Raw genomic sequence first — 20,731 nt, 5'->3', positions numbered from 1 at the left:
CACCTCCCTCACCTCCAAGTCCTCCTGCAGCTGTAGGTGCAGTAAGCCTGCTGCCCTCAGAGGGCTCTAGAGAAGAGCTCTGGTCAGGCCATCAGACATGCAAATCAACTCCAAGGAAGCCTGTGTTTATTTAGTCCCAGGGCTCAGCCTCAATTCCAAAGCAATACCATCTCCTGCCCTTTGGTACAGAAGCAACGGATTCCAGGGACACTCCAAGATGAGCTCCCAGACCCAGCTCCTCTGTCTCCTGGTGATGGGTTTTCAGGGTAAGCATGTTTCCCACTGCAGATTCTGAGCTAGAACTTTAGCCCTTGACAAAGAGATCACGTGCTCATAGGGCTTTAGAAATTACAATGCAATATGTAGAGTTGGTTTTTTTTTTTTGTTTTTTTTTTTGTTTTTTTGTTTTTTTTGGCTGTGTTGGGTCTTCGTTTCTGTGCGAGGGCTTTCTCTAGTTGCGGCAAGCGGGGACCACTCTTCATCGTGGTGCGCGGGCCTCTCACTATCTCGGCCTCTCTTGTTGCGGAGCACAGGCTTCAGACGCTCAGGTTCAGTAGTTGGGGGTCACGGGCCCAGTTGCTCCGCGGCACGTGGGATCTTCCCAGACCAGGGCTCGAACCCGTGTCCCCTGCATTAGACAGGCAGATTCTCAACCACTGCGCCACCAGGGAAGCTCCCTGTAGAGTTGTTTTGACTTAACTCTTATTAGCATCCAAGGCAGAGTCCAAGGTTGACAATGAGGCAGAGGCACAAAGAACCTGGAACCTGTCCTCTTCCCCTGAGGACGATGGAACCCTCTGTCCATGCCCCCTCCCCATGTCCACCCTCTCCTTAGAGGTGCACCAGGGACCCATTTAGACCAGAATGAATGGACTCATCCCTCAGCCCCTGCCCCATGTTCCGTCACCTTTCACAGCTTGCCCTTGTCCTGAGGACATATCAATAGCCACTTCGATGTGGATTCTGAGTCTTTGAGAAAAGTAACACTTTGCGTTGCCTTGGTGGGGTGTCCTTACAGGCTGCTGGGGACAGATCACACTGACCCAGACTCCAGAGACCCTGGCAGCATCTCAAGGAAGCTTTGTCTCCATGACATGTAAGAGCAGCGTGGAGGTAGGTACGTCCATGGCCTGGTACCAACAGAAACCCAAGGAGCCTCCCAGGCTGCTCATCTTTGGAGCTTCTGCCCGGGCCTCAGGAACCCCGTCCAGGTTCCAAGGAAGTGGCTCTGGCTTTGACTTCTCCCTCGCCATCCATGGAGTAGAGGCTGAAGATGTTGGGGTGTATTACTGCCAGCAGCACATCAGCCCACCTCTCACAGTGACAGGCCCTCAAATAAAAATATCCTTTCTGGTCTAATGATGCCCACTTGGTGAAAAGACACCTGCTTCCTGCAAGAAGCCACAGTGTGAGATGTAAGATGTCCATATTTTAATGCCCATGTTCTCAGAGTCTAAGTTTCTGTGCTGGGTGAAGCAGGGGTATGCTCAGACTCATTACCTCACGTTTAAACTGGATCTACGTAGGGGAAAGGGTGGAGGAGACTGGAGCCAAGCTGTGATCCAGACAGAAGCTTTAAATTGATTTTGTTGTTATTTCCGTTATCAACGGCAGCATAAAAGAACACCCCCCAAATCACAGCTTCAAAAAGCAACAGTTTATTATTTCTCGTGATTCTGTGGGCTGGCTGGGTGCTTTCTCTGCTGCTTTGCCAGGGGTTCACCCGTGCTGCTGCAGTCAGCTGAAGGTCACCCGGGCTGAAAGGTCCAAGCTGTTCTCAGCCACAAGTCTGCCTATTGGTTCTGGTTGATGAGCAGGGAGTCTTGGTTTTTCCCTTAGGCACGTGTAAGGGAAGTGGAGGTTGGTGAGAGACCTGCACCTCAGGTGCAGGCTCTAAACAGTGAATTGACTATAGAGAATTTTAAATGAATAATAATGCTACTTTTTATTATCACTGTGCACAGAAAATTCTGAACAATTCTCCTCCCCACAGGAAGGACCAGTCCCACTCCCCTAGCCATCCTTGTCATGCCACTGGATGGCCTTCTCACATGTCTGGTGGTCAGTGCCGGCTGTTTGCCCAGAGCCTCAGTTTTCCTCCATGTGACCTCTCATCCTCTAATAGGCTACATCTTCTTTCTTACATTCAAGAGGTGAGATGGAAGCTGCAACACTATTTGAGACCCGCTATCCAGAACTGGCACAGGGTTCTTTGAACCACATTCTGTTTGTCAAAGTAAGACCCAAACCCAACTTGATTCAAGGCTTGATGAAATAGACTGCAGTCTTCATTGCAGAAACATGCAGCGATGTTTTTCTGATCTACCATAACTGTCTGAGTTATACATTTAAGGACGACAAAGAAGAATGGCTGCAATATTTATCAAATGCTTATTATGTTCCAAGAATTGAGCTAAGTCTTGGTATGAGAAGGATGTTTTATTCCCATCGTCCAGTAGAAAACGCGGTGGCAGAGAGAGGTTATAAAATGTGTTCAACGTCATCCAGATAGTAAGGACAGATTCTAATCAGAAAACCTGATTCACAGAAGGGAGTGAGTATTATGAGAACACAGAAGGATTCTGTGTAGGTAGCTGATTGGAAAGATTCTGTGAGAGGCAAGGACACTGGTACTAGACAAGGCTCCACATGTAACTTGCTGAGGACAGGGTTTGGGATCTCTTAATACCTTTTTTTTTTTTTTTTTTTTTAATCTTTGTTGGAGTATAATTGCTTTACAACGATGTGTTAGTTTCTGCTGTGCAACAGCGTATCAGCTAAATGTATACATATATCCCTATATCCCCTCCCTCTTGAGCCTTCCTCCCAACCTCCCTATCCCACCCCTCTAGGTGGTCACAAAGCACCGAGCTGATCTCCCTGTGCTGTGCAGCAGCTTCCCACTAGCCACCCATTTTACATTTGGTGGTGTATATATGTCAATTCTACTCTCTCACTTTGTCCCAGCTTCCCCTTCCCCTCCTGTGTCCTCCAGTCTGTTCTCTACATCTGCGTCTTTATTCCTGCCCTGCCACTGGTCACTAGGTTCATCAGTACTCTTTTCTTTAGATTCCATATATAGGCATTAGCATATGGTTCTTAATACCTTTTTGTACCTTCATTGACAGTTCTGAAACTAATCAGTGTGACTAAGATGACATTTGATCACTTAGAACTAGAGGGAAAATGTGATATTTTATTTTATTAAGATGATGACAAAAAAAAAACCCAACAACAACAAGAAAATAACATACAAGCAATAGAGAAAACACTAGACTGAGGCCTTTTGATCAGAGATTAAGACTCTTAGTAGGGAGTAAATTGACCTTCTCTTTGCAGAAGACAGAGAAAACCAGGAAAGGAGATGTGAAACAAAGGTACAATCTTGGTTCCTCAAAGGAAACCTAAGAGGAAATGATGATTCTTTTTCCTGAGTGCCAACAGGCAGAAGGAATATTCTCATTCAAAAATAAATAATTAAGAGTGATTATAGTTACAGCGTACTCAACACAGTAGGCTGGGAATCCTGGAGCAAAGAGAAGTGGACAAACAATCCCAGATCTCCGATATATCCCAAATCTGACCACCCCTGATCACCTCCACCTTCACTGCCCATCCTGGTGCAAGCTTCCAGCATCTTTTACCTGGACAAGGGCCACAGCCTCCCCAAAGATCAACATGCCTATTCTCAAGGCAGCAGCCAGGGCAATCTTTTAAAAGGTGAGTTAAGCTTGTCCTCTGTTCCAAATCTTGCACTAGATTCTACTTCACACAGAGGAAAAGCTCAAATCCTTAAAACGCCTGTCAGGTTCCAGCTGACCAGGACCCTCCCTGTTACTTCTCAGACCCCGTCTCCTATGGCTCTGTCCACTGACTCACTAAGCTGCAGCCTCACTGGCCACCTGGCTCTGCCTTGAACAAGCCACACACAGTCCTGCCCTTGGACCTCTGGTCTCACTGGTCCCTCTGACAGCAAAACTTTTCCTCCAAACACGCGTTGTGTTAACGCCTCATCTGTCAGTTCAGCCCAAAGCTTCCCTTCTCAACGATCACCCCAATCCTGCATGAATAGTACATCCTGCTCCACGCTTTTTTTCAAAGCACTTCTCAACTTTACTTATTTCTTTTTTTACATTTTTGGTCACACCCTGTGGCTTGCAGGATCTTAGTTCTCCAACCAGGGATTCCACCCTTGCCCTTGGCAGTGAAAACTTGGAGTCCTAACCACTGGACTGCCAGGGAATTCCCAAGTTTATGTATCTCTTTTTGATGTTTACCCTTTAGAGTCTGATTTTCTCTGGTAGAATTTCAGCTCCATAGGGTCAGGGACATTTGTTTCCTGTGAGCACTGACGTATCTCAGCATTACACAAGAGTACCTGGCATATTCAAGGTGCTCAATAAACATCGTTGCATGAAGGTTGTACATTCTCATTAAGAAGAAAAATGACCACAAAGAAAGTAAAAGCATCCCCTCTAAGACAGTGTATCATTAAGGTATTAAATTTGTGCTGTGCTATTGCACTAAAGTAAGCAAGAAACAGCGTAGCTAAGGAAAAGCCCATGCCTCTGATACCAGGCAACCTGGTAAGTCCAGAGTAAGCTAGAGTGAGGATTTCAGAGGTGATATAAAAGCACACGAAAGGGCTTTCTTGGTGGCGCAGTGGTTGAGAGTCTGCCTGCCGATGCAGGGGACACGGGTTTGTGCCCTGGTCCGTGAAGATCCCACATGCCGCGGAGCGGCTGGGCCCGGGAGCCGTGGCCGCTGAGCCTGCGCGAGCAAAAAAAATGTACTATTTTTTTTTTTTTTTTTTTTTGCGGTAAGTGGGCCTCTCACTGCCGCGGCCCCTCCCATTGCGGAGCACAGGCTCCGGACGCGCAGGCCCAGCGGCCATGGCCCCACGGGCCCAGCCGCTCCGATGCATGTGGGATCCTCCCGGACCAGGGCATGAACCCGTGTCCCCTGCATCGGCAGGCGGACTCTCAACCACTGCGCCACCAGGGAAGCCCTATATGACATTCTTAATGGAAAGGCTGGAGGTAATAAAAAGGTCAGTGGTTGCCAGAGATTGGGTGCAGTGGGGGACAAATGAATAGGCAGAACACAGAGATTTTTCAGGGCTATGAAAATACTCTGTATAATATTAAAATGATGTATAACATTTCATTATACATTTGTCCAAACACACAGAATGTACAACACCAAGAGTGAACTCTAAGGTAAATTATGGACTTTCAATGATCTTGATGTGTCAGTGTAGGTCCATCAATTGTAAGATGTACCACTTTAGTGAGTGATGTTGATAATGGGGGCGGCTGTACATGTGTTGGGCTGGGGGCATATGCGGAATCTCCTTACCTTCCTGTCAATTATTCGACCAATATATTTTAAGCGTCATTTATGTTGGTGGTGTGGCAGTAATTTGTTCCTTTTCACTGCAGAATATCTTATATATGAATATATCAAAATTAATTTATTCATTCTTTAATTAAGGAGTTGTTTTCAGCTTTTATGAATATAGTTGTTTTTGGAATATTCTTTCAATGTCTTTTGTGGACTTATGTACTCATTTCCCTTGGGTACGTTCCTAAGAGTGGAAGTGCCAAGTCATAGGACTGGGATGGGTTTGGTAAAATTGCAAAATAGTTTTCCAAAATGGTGAACATATTAAAATCCATCAACCATGTATAAAAGTTCCAGTCGCTGCAATCTTTTCCAATATGAGGTATTGTCAAACTTTTTTTAAAAATCTGTATTGGTAAACCTGAAGTGATGTTGTATTTAAAATTTATATTTCCATGATGACCAATCATGTTGAATGACTCTTTATACATCTACCTATACATGTTTATGCATATTTATGTAATATGAATCATATATAATATATAAATTATATATCATTTGAAATTCTTAATTATAAAGCACTCTATTATCTCTTTTGTTCTCTTGTGTTTGCTTCATGTGTTTATGTGTGTGTTCTGTTCAATAAATTTTTGCCTACCTTTAGGGCCTAAAGATATCTTCCTATACTTTCTTCTAGAAGCATCAGTATTTTACCTCTCACATGAAGACTATACTCTAATTCATATTTTTGCCTGGTATTAGATGGGTCAGAATTTCATTCAAATTTCTCATGGGATTTACATGTCCATATCTAATAGCTCCTCACCACTTATTGTGAAACAAAAACAAACAAACAAAAAACAAACAAGCAGCTCAATATCAAAAAAAAGAATAACCCAATCAAAAAATGGGCAGAAGATCTAAATAGACATTTCTCCAAAGAAGACATACAGATGGCCAAAAAGCACATGAAAAGATGCTCAACATCACTTATTATTAGAGAAATGCCAATCAAAACAATAGTGAGGTATCACCTCACACTGGTCAGAATGGCCATCATCAAAAAATCTACAAACAATGGATAAGAGTGTTATCAGAGGAGGAGGAACCAAGATGGCGGAGTAGAAGGACGTGCTCTCACTCCCTCTTGTGAGAACACCAGAATCACAACTAGCTGCTGGACAATCATTGACAGGAAGACACTGGAACTCACCAAAAAAGATACCCCACATCCAAAGACAAAGGAGAAGCCACAATGAGACGGTAGGAGGGGCGCAATCACAATAAAATCAAATCCCATAACTGCTGGGTGGGTGACTCACAGACTGGCGAACACTTATACCACAGAAGTCCACCCACTGGAGTGAAGGTCCTGAGCCCCATGTCAGGCTTCCCAACCGGGGGGTCCGGCAATGGGAGGAGGAATTCCTAGAGAATCAGACTTTGAAGCCTAGTGGGAATTGATTGCAGGACTTCGACAGGACAGGGGGAAGCAGAGACTCCACTCTTGGAGGGCACACACAAAGTAGTGTGCGCATCGAGACCCAGAGGAAGGAGCAGTGAGCCCGGGGGAGACTGAACCAGACCTACCTGCTAGTGTTGGAGGGTCTCCTGCAGAGGCGGGGGGTGGCTCTGTTTCACCGTGGGGACAAGGACACTGGCGGCAGAAGTTCTGGGAAGTACTCCTTGGCGTGAGCCCTCCCAGAGTCTGTCATCAGCCCCACCAAAGAGCCCAGGTAGGCTCCAGTGTTGGGTTGCCTCGGGCCAAACAACCAACAGGGAGGGAACCCAGCCCCAACAGTCAAGTGGATTAAAGCTTTACTGAGCTCTGCCCACCAGAGCAACAGTCAGCTCTACCCACCACCAGTCCCTCTCATCAAGCCTCTTAGATAGCCTCATCCACCAGAGGGCAGACAGCAGAAGCAAGAAGAACTACAATCCTGCAGCCTGTGGAACAAAAACCACATTCACAGAAAGATAGACAAGACGAAAAGGCAGAGAGCTATATACCAGATGAAGGAACAAGATAAAACCCCAGAAAAACAACTAAATGAAGTGGAGAAAAACAATTACAGAAAAAGAATTCGGAATAATGATAGTGAAGATGATCCAGGACCTCAGAAAAAGAATGGAGGCAAAGATCGAGAAGATGCAAGAAATGTTTAACAAAGACCTAGAAGAATTAAAGAACAAACAAACAGGGAGGAACAATAAAATAACTGAAATGAAAAGTACACTAGAAGGAATCAATAGCAGAATAACTGAGGCAGAAGAACGGATAAGTGACCTGGAAGACAGAATGGTGGAATTCACTGCTGTGGAACAGAATAAAGAAAAAAGAATGAAAAGAAATGAAGACAGCCTAAGAGACCTCTGGGACAACATTAAACACAACAACATTCGCATTATAGGGGTCCCAGAAGGAGGAGAGAGAGAGAGAAAGGACCCGAGAAAATATCTGAAGAGATTATAGACGAAAATTTCCCTAACATGGAAAGGAAAGAGCCACCCAAGTCCAGGAAGTGCAGCAAGTCCCATACAGGATAAACCCAAGGAGAAACACGCCAAGACACATAGTAATCAAATTGGCAAAAATTAAAGACAAAGAAAAATTATTGAAAGCAGCAAGGGAAAAATGACAAATAACATACAAGGGAACTCCTATAAGGTTAACAGCTGATTTCTCAGCACAAACTCTACAAGCCAGAAGGGAGTGGCATGATATACTGAAAGTGATGAAAGGGAAGAACCTACAACCAAGATTACTCTACCTGGCAAGGATCTCATTCAGATCCGATGGAGAAATCAAAAGCTTTACAGACAAGCAAAAGCTAAGAGAATTCAGCACCACCAAACCAGCTCTACAACAAATGCTAAAAGAACTTCTCTAAGTGGGAAACACAAGAGAAGAAAAGGACCTACAAAAACAAACCCAAAACAATTAAGAAAATGGTCATAGGAGCATACATATCGATAATTACCTTAAACATGAATGGATTAAATGCTCCAACCAAAAGACACAGGCTTGCTGAATGGATACAAAAACAAGACCATATATATGCTGTCTACAAGAGACCCACTTCAGACCTAGGGACACATGCAGACTGAAAGTGAGGGGATGGAAAAAGATATTCCCTGCAAATAGAAATCAAAAGAAAGCTGGAGTAGCTATACTCATATCAGATAAAATAGACTTTAAAATAAAGAATGTTACAGGAGACTAGGAAGGACAGTACATAATGATCAAGGGATCAATCCAAGAAGAAGATATACCAATTACAAATATATATGCACCCAACACAGGAGCACCTCAATACATAAGGCAACTGCTAACAGCTATAAAAGAGGAAATCGAAAGTAACACAGTAATAGTGGGGAACTTTAACACCTCACTTACACCAATGGACAGATCATCCAAAATGAAAATAAATAAGGAAACAGAAGCTTTAAATGACACAATAGACCAGATAGATTTAATTGATATTTATAGGACATTCCATCCAAAAACAGAGATTACACTTTCTTCTCAAGTGTGCATGGAACAATCTCCAGGATAGATCACATCTTGGGTCACAAATCAAGCCTCAGTAAATTTAAGAAAATTGAAATCATATCAAGCATCTTTTCTGACCACAACGCTATGAGATTAGAAATGAATTACAGGGAAATAAACGTAAAAAACACAAACACATGGAGGCTAAACAATACGTTACTAAATAACCAAGAGATCACTGAAGAAATCAAAGAGGAAATCAAGAAATACCTAGAGACAAATGACAATGTAAACACGACGATCCAAAACCTATGAGATGCAGCAAAAGCAGTTCTAAGAGGGAAGTTCATAGCTATACAAGCCTACCTCAAGAAACAAGAAAAATCTCAAGTAAACAATCTAACCTTACACCTAAAGGAACTAGAGAAAGAAGAACAAACAAAACCCAAAGTTAACAGAAGGAAAGAAATCATAAAGATCAGAGCAGAAATAAATGAAATAGAAACAAACAAAACAATAGCAAAGATCAATAAAACTAAAAGCTGGTTCTTTGAGAAGATAAACAAAATTGATAAACCATTAGCCAGGCTCATCAAGAAAAAGAGGGAGAGGACTCAAATCAATAAAATTAGAAATGAAAAAGGAGAAGTTACAACAGACGCCGCAGAAATACAAAGCATCCTAAGAGACTACTACAAGCAACTCTATGCCAATAAAATGGACAACCTGGAAGAAATGGACAAATTCTTAGAAAGGTATAACCTTCCAAGACTGAACCAGGAAGAAACAGAAAATATGAACAGAAAAATCACAAGTAATGAACTTGAAACTGTGATTAAAAGTCTTCCAACAAACAAAAGTCCAGGACCAGATGGCTTCACAGGTGAATTCTATCAAATACTTAGAGAAGAGCTAACACCCATCCTTCTCCAACTCTTCCAAAAAATTGCAGAGGAAGGAACACTCCCAAACACATTCTATGAGGCCACCATCACCTGATACCAAAGCCAGACAAAGATACTACAAAAAAAGAAAATTACAGACCAATATCACTGATGAATATAGATGCAAAAATCCTCAACAAAATACTAGCAAACAGAATCCAACAGCACATTAAAAGGATCATACACCACGATCAAGTGGGATTTATCCCAGGAATGCAAGCGTTCTTCAATATATGCAAATCTATCAATGTGATACACCATATTAACAAATTGAAGAATAAAAACCATATGATCATCTTAATAGATGCAGGAAAGGCTTTTGACAAAATTCAACACCCATTTATGATAAAAACTCTCCAGAAAATGGGCATAGAGGGAACCTACGTCAACATAATAAAGGCCGTATATGACAAACCCACAGCAAAAATCATTATCAATGGTGAAAACTGAAAGCATTTCCTCTAAGATCAGGAACGAGAAAAGGATGTCCACTCTCACCACTATTATTCAGCATATTTTTGGAAATACTAGCACGGCAATCAGAGAAGAAAAAGAAATAAAAGGAATACAAATTGGAAAAGAAGAAGTAAAACTGTCACTCTTTGCAGATGACATGATACTATACATAGAGGATCCTAAAAATGCCACCAGAAAACTACTAGAGCTAATCAATGAATTTGGTAAAGTTGCAGGATACAAAATTAATGCACAGAAATATCTTGCATTCCTATACATTAATGGTGAAAAATCTGAAAGAGAAATTATAGAAACACTCCCATTTACCATTGCAACAAAAAGAATAAAATACCTAGGAATAAACCTACCTAGGGAGATAAAAGACCTGTATGCAGAAAACTATAAGACACTGATGAAAGAAATTCAAGATAACACAAACAGATGGAGAGATATACCATGTTCTTGGATTTGAAGAATCAATATTGTGAAAATGACTATACTACCCAAAGCAATGTACAGATTCAATGCAATCCCTATCAAATTACCAATGGCATTTTTTACGGAACTAGAACAAAAAGTCTTAAAATTTGTATGGAGACACAAAAGACTCCAAACAGCCAAAGCAGTCTTGAGGGGAAAAAAACGGAGCTGGAGGAATCAGACTCCCTGACTTCAGACTATACTATAAAGCTACAGTAATCAAGACAATATGGTACTGGCACAAAAACAGAAATATAGATCAATGGAACAAGATAAAAAGTCCAGAGATAAACCCACGCACCTATGGTCAACTAATCTATGACAAAGGAGGCAAGGATATACAATGGAGAAAAGACAATCTCTTCAATAAGTGGTGCTGGGAAAACTGGACAGCTACATGGAAAAGAATGAAATTAGAACACTCCCTAACACCATACACAAAAATAAACTCAAAATGGATTAGAGACCTAAATGTAAGACTGGACACTATAAAACTCTTAGAGGATAACATAGGAGGAACACTCTGACATAAATCACAGCAAGATCTTTTTTGATCCACCTCCTAGAGAAATGGAAATAAAAACAAAAATAAACAAATGGGACCTAATGAAACTTCAAAGCTTTTGCACAGCAAAGGAAACCATAAACATGACGAAAAGCAACCCTCAGAATGGGATAAAATATTTGCAAACAAATTAATGGACAAAGGATTAATCTCCAAAATATATAAACAGCTCATGCAGCTCAATATTAAAGAAACAAAGAACCCAATCCAAAAATGGGCAGAAGACCTAAACAGACATTTCTCCAAAGAAGAGATACAGATGGCCAAGAAGCACATGAAAAGCTGCTCAACATCACTAATTATTAGAGAAATGCAAATCAAAACTACAATGAGGTATCACCTCACACCAGTTAGTGTGGGCATCATCAGAAAATCTATAAACAACAAATGCTGGAGAGGGTGTGGAGGAAAGGGAACCCTCTTGCCCTGTTGGTGGGAATGTAAATTGATACAGCCACTATGGAGAACAGTATGGAAACTAAAAATAGAATTACCATATGATCCAGCAATCCCACTACTGGGCATATTCCCAGAGAAAACCATAATTCAAAAAGACACATGCACCCCAGTGTTCATTGCAGCACTATTTACAATAGCCAGGTCATGGAAGCCACCTAAATGCCCATCGACAGACAAATGGATAAAGAAGAAGTGGTACATATATACAATGGATATTACTCAGTCATAAAAAGGAACAAAATTGGGTCATTTGTAGAGACGTGGATGAATCTAGAGACAGTCATACAGAGTGAAGTAAGTCAGAAAGAGAAAAAGAAATATCATATACTAGCGCATATATGTGGAATCTAGAAAAATGGTACAGGTGAACCGGTTTGCAGGGCAGAAATTGAGACACAGATGTAGAGAACAAACGTATGGACACCAAGGGAGGAAGGCGGCGGGGGGTGGTGGTGGTGGTGGGATGAACTGGGCGATTGAGATTGACATGTATACACTGATGTGTATAAAATTGATGACTAATAAGAAACTGCTGTATAAAAAAAATTTTAATAAAAAATAAAAAAATTTTGAACAATGTAGAGGAGACATAGCTTCTCCTATGGCTAAGGGAGAAATAGGGCTGAGCCGGAAGGAAGCAGCTGGTGCAGCAAATACTCACTGGCCCATGGCTCTGGGGAGGAGGTTTATGTTTGAGGTTGAAGCACCCTAAGAGGCTTGCTATAATACTGCTGGCAATACTAAACTGCGACATCTTCAGGCCGGACGCTGCCTATGGTGAGAGGGAAATCTGTTGTGGACTCACTGCCACTAAGTCAATCAGGGCTCCCAGACGCCTGGATGGATGCCCAGGAGATGAGCAGCTCAGGAGACGGTTCTGGTTTCTGCTGGTACCAGAATAGGTTTTCTGGCTGGACCTGCAGTTGATGGTGACCCTCTCCCCTGTGGACACAGCCAGGGAGCTTGGAGACTGGGTCATCACGATGGCCCCAGAGACACCTGCAATCACAATGGACCAGTGACCATATATTGCATCATAAATATATTAAAATATATATCTTAAAAATGTGCGGTTTGCTCTTTGTCAAACCTAATCACGCTGTTTTAGGTAAAATGGTTTATTCATTCTGCATTGTAAAATCAATTTTTAGTTTTATAAAGATATTTTTCCTTTAAATCTCTCCCCTGAGACCCAGAGGACCAGGAAGATGAGAAGTCGTGGCTCTGGCGTCATCTTGATGCTGCCCACCCATCTGATGCACTCAGGTCCCATTTCCAGGAAACCCCATGAATGGAGCCTGACCAGCCAGCCTAGGGCTCCAGGAGCCTATGCAAAGCATCAGAGCATGAAATCAAAAGTGCCTGTGCAGTGAGTTGTGAAGACAAATAATGAACATAAGGAGACAAAAATATCACTACCCCAGGAAATGTGATTGTATGCCTAAAAGAGGCCCAGAAACCAACTTAAAACTGTGATTTTCAATACAATTCGCCAAAATTCCCAAATGTAAAATTTTCTTAATACAGCTGTACTTTTTCAAAACAGTTGAAGGAAACTTGGAAACGTTAATTAACTTATAATAAATAAATTGTGAGTATGTCTACAGGACTTATTTAAAACATATAAATATGGCATCAGTATATAAAATATATTCATGTCACTGAGTAGAATGAAGATATTATGCACACGTTTGTATCTATCTCAGATTCTCTTTACAATTTTAAATTCATATTTGAAGTTCCTCTTGGACAGCTCATAAGCTCTCAATACATCCAAATTATACCTCTCATATTTCCCTGAACACATATGCTGTATTAGAAAACGAATCACCACATACCGAGGAACCACCCTTGTTACTAATCTTTAGGTCAATCAGTTAGTTTCTCGAATATCATTTTAAGTCCTCTCAGATTTCTTTCTCTAACTGACCTAAAGTAAATAGCTTCAGCTCCCAAGCACTGCTAGAGCAGTTCTTTATTTATTCCTACTCCAAATGAAATATATATAGAGAATTACACAAATAACAAACAGTATCATGAACTCTCCTAGGCACAGGACATTTTGAACAACTCCATCCGAACACTTGACCTCAGAGAGCTTTCAGTCTAACGGGAGGGACAGATAATAAAGAAATAAGCTTTCTGCTGTTCCTCCTGGCCTCTCCCTCTGCGATTCCTCCCCTGAAGAAATGTCATCACACAGGGTGAATGGGGCAATGAATGTGCAGGTGCACTTATTTTATCCTCGTCCTGCATCATAAAAAAGAGTCAGAGGAAAGCGGAAAAAATCAGTACAGTTTAACACTTGTGTTTCCTGGGAAAATAAAGTGAATTATAGTCTCATTAATTGTCAGATATCCAAATCATCTCCTGATTACAAACAGTGGTCTTTCAGTTCATCATGTCTCTGCAGCATGAAACTACACAAGACACAGGTCGGTGACAAAAATCAACACACTGTATACAAAAATGACCTGGGTCTAGTTTTAGAAGAGCACTTTGTGTTTAATATTCATGTCTCGTAAAGGGAACCTTCCTCCATTTTACCCTTCTCCATTTTTTCTTGAAAAATGAAGTTTTCCTAGACGAAAGAGACATCCACTTATTCTTTTTGTGCCTCAAATTTATAGTGACTCCTCCTTGAAGCACTTATATATTCCTCTTGTAATCCTTAATTCAGGGCCTCATTCCTTGGCTTGCAAATTGCCGTCTTCCCTCTGTGTCTTTACGAGCACTTCCCTATGTGTGTGTGTCTGTGTTCCAATTTCTTCTTCTTTAAGGGCACCAGACATACAGGATTAGTGGTCACCTCTCATTTTAACTTAATTACCTCTTTAATGATCCTATTTTCAAATACAGTTACATTCTGAGGTAATTACCACTGGCTATTACAACGTATGAATTTGGGGGTTATGATTCAGCCCGTAACGTACAGTAATATCCAGAAGCAATGTTCTGCTCTACTCACTGCATCCTATCAGGTGGTGCATGATTTCAATCTGTCCCATTACTGATGATGTTTCCTTAGAATCTTGAATGAAGGTAGTGTCTCCCAGACCTCTGCTGCATAGTTACTTTTGCCCCTTTGTACTTAATAAGAACATATGAATAAGTTCTTTGATACTATATGAATCCTATTCCTCATCAAAACATCAATATGAACTCATGGATTCCTATTTTCATCAATGGGCTATAATATGTTACCATCATTCATTATTTTGGTACTCAAAGTTTCCCAGATTTGGCCAGTTGGTGAACCATTGAAGTTGGCTTCTATTTCCTTCTGCCACAACCCCATCATTCTTTGAGCATTTCTTTAGTTTCTGGAACTAGATGGTCCAGGCTCATCTGGCTTTTTTCCTGTCCTAAATCCAGAATCAGACATTTCTCCAAGAATTATTGGTTCCTTTTAGTGGAGAATGGTATTTAGACACCAAGATTTGAGCACTGTGGATGCTATTTGGGACCGGGGTGTCATTGCTTCCAGCCTAAGGAAAATTTATCTATCTATCTATCTATCTATCATCTATCTATCTACACACACACACGTATATACACGTGCACATTCATATCTGTATCTACAAACGCCCAAGGGTTTACACTATCTCCAATTCCAATCTACACCATAGAGTTTATTCTAATACTCTCCTTCGATTATTCATGACTCTTTCTCTACCGCTGATAATTTGACTCCAAGTATCATTATTGCGTTTAATTACTTGATCAAACTACTTGATCAAATTGATTTGAAATCAATCTCCGGTGGTGGCCATCCCTTCCACCTCCTGTGCAGACAACTCCACCTCCCTCCCCACACACACATATACCTTGCTCCAGCTCTGATAGCCCTTGCACAGCCACCACCATTTTGTGCCTCCTGCATGGGTGGGCTCCTCACCCAGTCTGGGCTCTGACTCCTGCACTGTGGGTCCCCGCCCACGTGAACATCCTCCCAACCACCCACCAGCTGGCACACCCAAACTGGGAAAATAGTGCCATCATTCCCTGCTCTAGCCCCAGCAACCCATGTTGCACTTCCAGCTCCACCCCACACAGATGCCCTTTCCATATTATGGGCTCCAAACCCCAGAAGGGTCTTCCCCCTTCATTTTCCTATACGGTTGCTTCCTCATCATGCTTGGGCTCTAATGTCCTAAATGCAAACATTGAAAAATATGTTCTCTTAAGATCTGGAAAAGATTTGGTGATAGTATGGTAGAATAGGCAGGTTTAGGGAACATAGTAGATGCAAGGGTATACATGAACATTTGGTCTAAGGAAGACCTTAACTTCTAGAGAAGAATAGCTTGGGTTGAGAGGGAATAGAGAGCAGTGATGTGTTCAATGCAGAGAGCATCTAGCATGTAATAGCAAACAGAGTTAGGAAGGTGGCTGACACTTCTCAGATGTAGAGAGAGAAAATTTCTGACCTTGGCTGGCCTTGATGGAAATTGTGGGACAGAACATTCATAAGTGCTTAGCTGGAGGTGAGCAGTTGGTGATGACAGATAACCAGTGCCTGGTCCTTTCTTTACAAATCATGGCCTTGCATATTTTTATTGCTCTTCTACTTCATAGCATCTCTCATTGGTACTGCTAATAATTTATCTTAGTAAGAGCATCAGAGAGTCAAAGAGAAAGCCTCTCTGGCCTCAGTATCCATAGGTTCTAAGTTGAAGGAGGTTATAGAATTCCTTGCAGTTTCTGGCGTTGTGTCATACCTGAAAAACCCTGCCTTAGTTGGAGAGACAGCAAGAAAAGCATGTTCTGAACTCTGAAGAGAGCAAAATATCACTCTAAGCATAGGACCGCCGACAACCCAGCATCATCACTAGTTCCCCAGCTCTCAGAATTTTAAGACAGGGGACGGACCAAACTCTACTTGAATGTGCTTCCAAGAATCATCAGCAAGTTTGGATTCATAGCAAGAAAACTTCATCAAGTCATAGATGAAACAGAAAAATGAGCAAATTGCATTAACTATATAGCAATCATTTGACAAACGAATGAAAAGTGACCATACTAGGCTTCAAATCTGTCTTACTAGTAGTCTGGTCTATGTGACCTGTTGGTTTGTCTGGGTATGAGACTACTCACCCTATACGTATATAATTCTGTGAAAAGTGGGTGACATAAGCTTCTCCTTAACAAAACTGTGATCAGTGATCAAGAACCTCCTCCCCACAATACAGAAAAATTTTACTCTTAAATGATACAACTCATATTAGTACAAATCTTAAGTACAAATTCAGATATGTCCCCATAACTCAGTGGTATAAAGAAGATAAATAATACTAATAAATGTGAGGGCTTCCCTGGTGGCGCAGTGGTTGAGAGTCCGCCTGCTGATGCAGGGGACGTGGGTTCGTGTCCCGGTGCGGGAAGATCCCACATGCCGCGGAGCGGCTGGGCCCGTGAGCCATGGCTGCTGAGCCTGCGCGTCCGGAGCCTGTGCTCCGCAACGGGAGAGGCCACAACAGTGAGAGGCCCGCGTACAGCAAAAAAAAAAAAAAAAAAAAAAAGTGAAAAGGCCCTAAATTATTAAAAATCTATTTGACAGGAATGAATAATCCATTCACTACAAAATAACCTAGTAATCTTCCAGAAGGAAATCTGACATATTACATCTTTCTCCTGCATGATAAATACAGAGTAATTAACTCTGCCTGCATGGACAGTACCACTGTCTGTCTTCATGTATACGGTATCAGTACACTGGAGGGGGGAGGGAGGAGGGGAGAGCCAGGGTCCTCATCATCTGTGCAGTTGTCGTTACCCTTACAACCATGTTGCCTGGTCTAACCTGACATTACTCTTTCCTAATTCTAGCAAAGAATAAGGTGACTTCTTGGGAAGTGCCCTTGGGAAATAGCACTGTGCTGCAAATGACAGGTGTATCTGGAACATAAAGTTCCTATAAACTTCTCAATCCGTTTTGACCCAAGCATGCACCAAGGGAGACATCTAGGCATAGTGCTGGTAGAAAGAGGAAAACAGAACCAAAGGCATCTATTTTGTTCCCAGCAGGCTTATACCAAACACCATCTCTCTGAATCTAGGTGAATAATGAAGTGAGAGGACACAGGAAGGAAATTCTGTGACCAGAGGAGAAAAATTCATCCCTCAGACTAAGTCAATAGGCTTTTCTGACTTGACCACCTGGGGATGGGTTGCTCAAGTGTAGAGAAGAGGAGGCACGTGGTTGCTGCAGCTGGAAACCCAGCTCGCCCCACCCCAGCTGCTTTGCATGTTCCTCCCAGCCCGCCCTGTTGCCCAAAGCCCATATCTATGCCTGAGTCAGGGCTCTGGGGAAGATCTGCCTCAGCTCTGCCTCTGAGTGGATCATGGAAGCCCTAGCTCAGCTTCTCTGCCTCCTGTTACTCTGGATCCCAGGTGAGAGGAACATGGGATGGTTGTGCATGTCAGTGAAGATTTTTGGTTCATGCAGTTGGGTCTTGCACCTTTGCTCAGCAAGCAAAAAGTAAGGCTCAGTGTAGATCGATGATCCTAGCCCTGTGGGGAAGACAGTAAGTAGGATCTAGATTACATGAGCGACTTTTTTGTTTTATTTCCAATCTCAGATACCACTGGAGAAGCCACGTTGACACAGTCTCCAGCCTCCCTGTCTTTGTCTCCGGGGGAAAGCGCCACCCTCACCTGCAGGGCCAGTCAGAGTGTTAGCAACTACCTAGCCTGGTACCAGCAGGAACCTGGGCAGGCTCCCAGGCTCCTCATGTATGATGCAGCCACCAGGGCCTCTGGCATCCCAGCCCGGTTCAGTGGCAGTGGGTCGGGGACAGACTTTACTCTCACCATCAGCAGCCTGAAGCCTGAAGATGTTGCTGTTTATTACTGCCATCAGTACTATAGCGGGTATCCACAGTGATTCAACGTGAAACAAAAGCCTCCACAAACCTTTGAGGGTTTTTCATTATACCAGCTGTTTCCTTTATAAGCAGCTGCTGTGACGGCTGTGCAGTTTTAGCATCTCTACCTCTATTTGGAAATCTTAACGTTCTGAAAAGTAACCCCATGACAAGATTTGCACGCGGACTCCTGGAATTTTTCTTGGACTTAAAGGCACAGCCAGGTTTAGGCACAATTTCTCTGCCAGTGGCATTGGATCAGACGCACATGAGTGGATACCTTTAAAGATACACCTGTCCTGGCCAGTGCAATCAGGCAACAATAACAACAACAAAGAACAGAACTGGAAAGGAAGAATTAAAACTGTCAAGATGAATGGATTGTGTGCAGAGAAAATTCAAAATAATCTATAGAAAAACTACTGAAATCAATAAGAAAAATAGCCAACCACTGGATTCAAGGTGAATATACAAAAAAAAACAAAAAAAACCAATTTGATTTCTCTATAACTGCAACAGATTATAAAAATTAAAATTACAAAACACACCATCTACAAGAGCATCCAAAGCATCATATATTTAGGAAAAAATAACAAAATACACTGTAGACTCCAGAATATTATTCAAAGAAATTGAAAAAAACCTAGTCAAAATCAAAATCTCGACGGGATTTTTTAAAAATCACACTTGCTGTGCCATTCAATAGAGATGAATAAGACCCAGATAGGTAGGTGGTAGGAGCTGTTCAAGGTCATCCACCTAGTTGAAGAGCATCACAGATCATTCTAGTAACTCCATTTTAGGACTGATTTCTTTCTCAATAATTCAAAAAAATGGATAATCTTTAAATGTTCAAAACACATCTCAGAACACAAAGCCCCAAGCTTACAAATAGCTCTTTCGGTTTCTACTACTCACATATTCTTTTTTTTTTTTTTTTTGCGGTACACCGGCCTCTCACTGTTGTGGCCTCTCCCGTTGCGGAGCACAGGCTCCGGACGCGCAGGCTCAGCGGCCATGGCTCACAGGCCCAGCCGCTCCGCGGCATGTGGGATCTTCCCGGACCGGGGCATGAACCCGCGTCCCCTGCATCGGTAGGCGGACTCTCAACCACTGCGCCACCAGGGAATCCCTACTCACATATTCTTGCTGTTCCTCGCCGAAGGTCTCTTCACTCTTGAAACTCTAGACTTTTTGTGAACACCTTTATGGCATTATAATTCATATACAATATAGTTCACCAATTTATCTTGTCCACTATGATGGACTTTAGTATAAGAGTTGCGCAATCATCACCTCAGTCAATTTTATATTTTCGAAAAGAAATCCTGTACCCATTACCAGTTACTCCCCATTTCCTCCAGCATCAAACATCCCCAAGTCCTAGGTAACCACTTACTGTCTGTGCCTACGGTGAATATTTCATATAAACAGATCATGCTGCATGTTGTCTTTCGTGACTGGCTCACTTCATTTACCATAATGTTTGCAAGGTTTATCCATGTTGTAGCTTATTATAGTACTTTATTTCTTATTATGGCCAAATAGTATTTCATTATACGAATAGGCCACATTTTGCTTTTCCATTCAACACCTGATGGACATTCGGGTTGTTCCCACTATTTGGTGAATTCAATGCCTCTGCTATGAACATTCTTTTACAAGTTTTTGTGTGGGCATCAGGTAAACAGAATTTGATTAAGGAAAAGAAAGACACATGTTACTTTCCTTTCAAACTGACAGTAGCAATTTAATGTCTCACCCTTCATCTTTTTTGCCCTATTCTTTAGCTGTAGTTCTCAAGTTTCCACTTTCAAATGCAGCATGTAGTTTTTTCTGAACTGTAGACGGATGGTATACAAGGAAAATTATTTTAGGTTCTACCCAGTACCACCGAGTAGACATGAATTCACTTGAGTCAAAAGAAAATTTTAAAATTTTAATGTGAAAAAATCTCAGTGTAAGTAATTATGGTTTAGGGTAACTAATACGTGTGTAAATGTTGGAACAGAGAGCTGAGTAATCACGGAAGCAAGTGTGCAGTTGGAAACAGCATTACATAGACACCTCTCTGAATCCTGTATTCAACCACGATGTGAAGTAACTATGGTCCTGAGCGTGTAAC

At 42.0% G+C, this 20,731-nt stretch overlaps 1 protein-coding gene across 1 annotated transcript in view; it reads left to right on the top strand.

Moving 5' to 3' along the window:
- Positions 1-1,125: 1,125 nt before the first annotated feature.
- The window catches only part of LOC309970137 (immunoglobulin kappa light chain-like), a gene marked incomplete at its 5' end in the record, with an annotated part of 43,799 nt that continues 24,193 nt past the window's right edge, over positions 1,126-20,731 (top strand). Inside the window, 2 exons of the mRNA XM_082852407.1 lie at positions 1,126-1,327; positions 18,322-18,613. Coding sequence (XP_082708533.1) covers positions 1,126-1,327; positions 18,322-18,613 — 494 coding nt within the window. The remainder of the gene's footprint in view (positions 1,328-18,321; positions 18,614-20,731) is intronic.

This window comes from Leucopleurus acutus (assembly GCF_964270905.1).
Source record: "Leucopleurus acutus genome assembly, chromosome: 12".
Classification (NCBI taxonomy): Eukaryota; Metazoa; Chordata; class Mammalia; order Artiodactyla; family Delphinidae; genus Leucopleurus; species Leucopleurus acutus.
The sequence above is the reverse complement of the archived record's forward strand: the minus strand, read 5'-3'. Positions and strand labels throughout refer to the sequence as shown.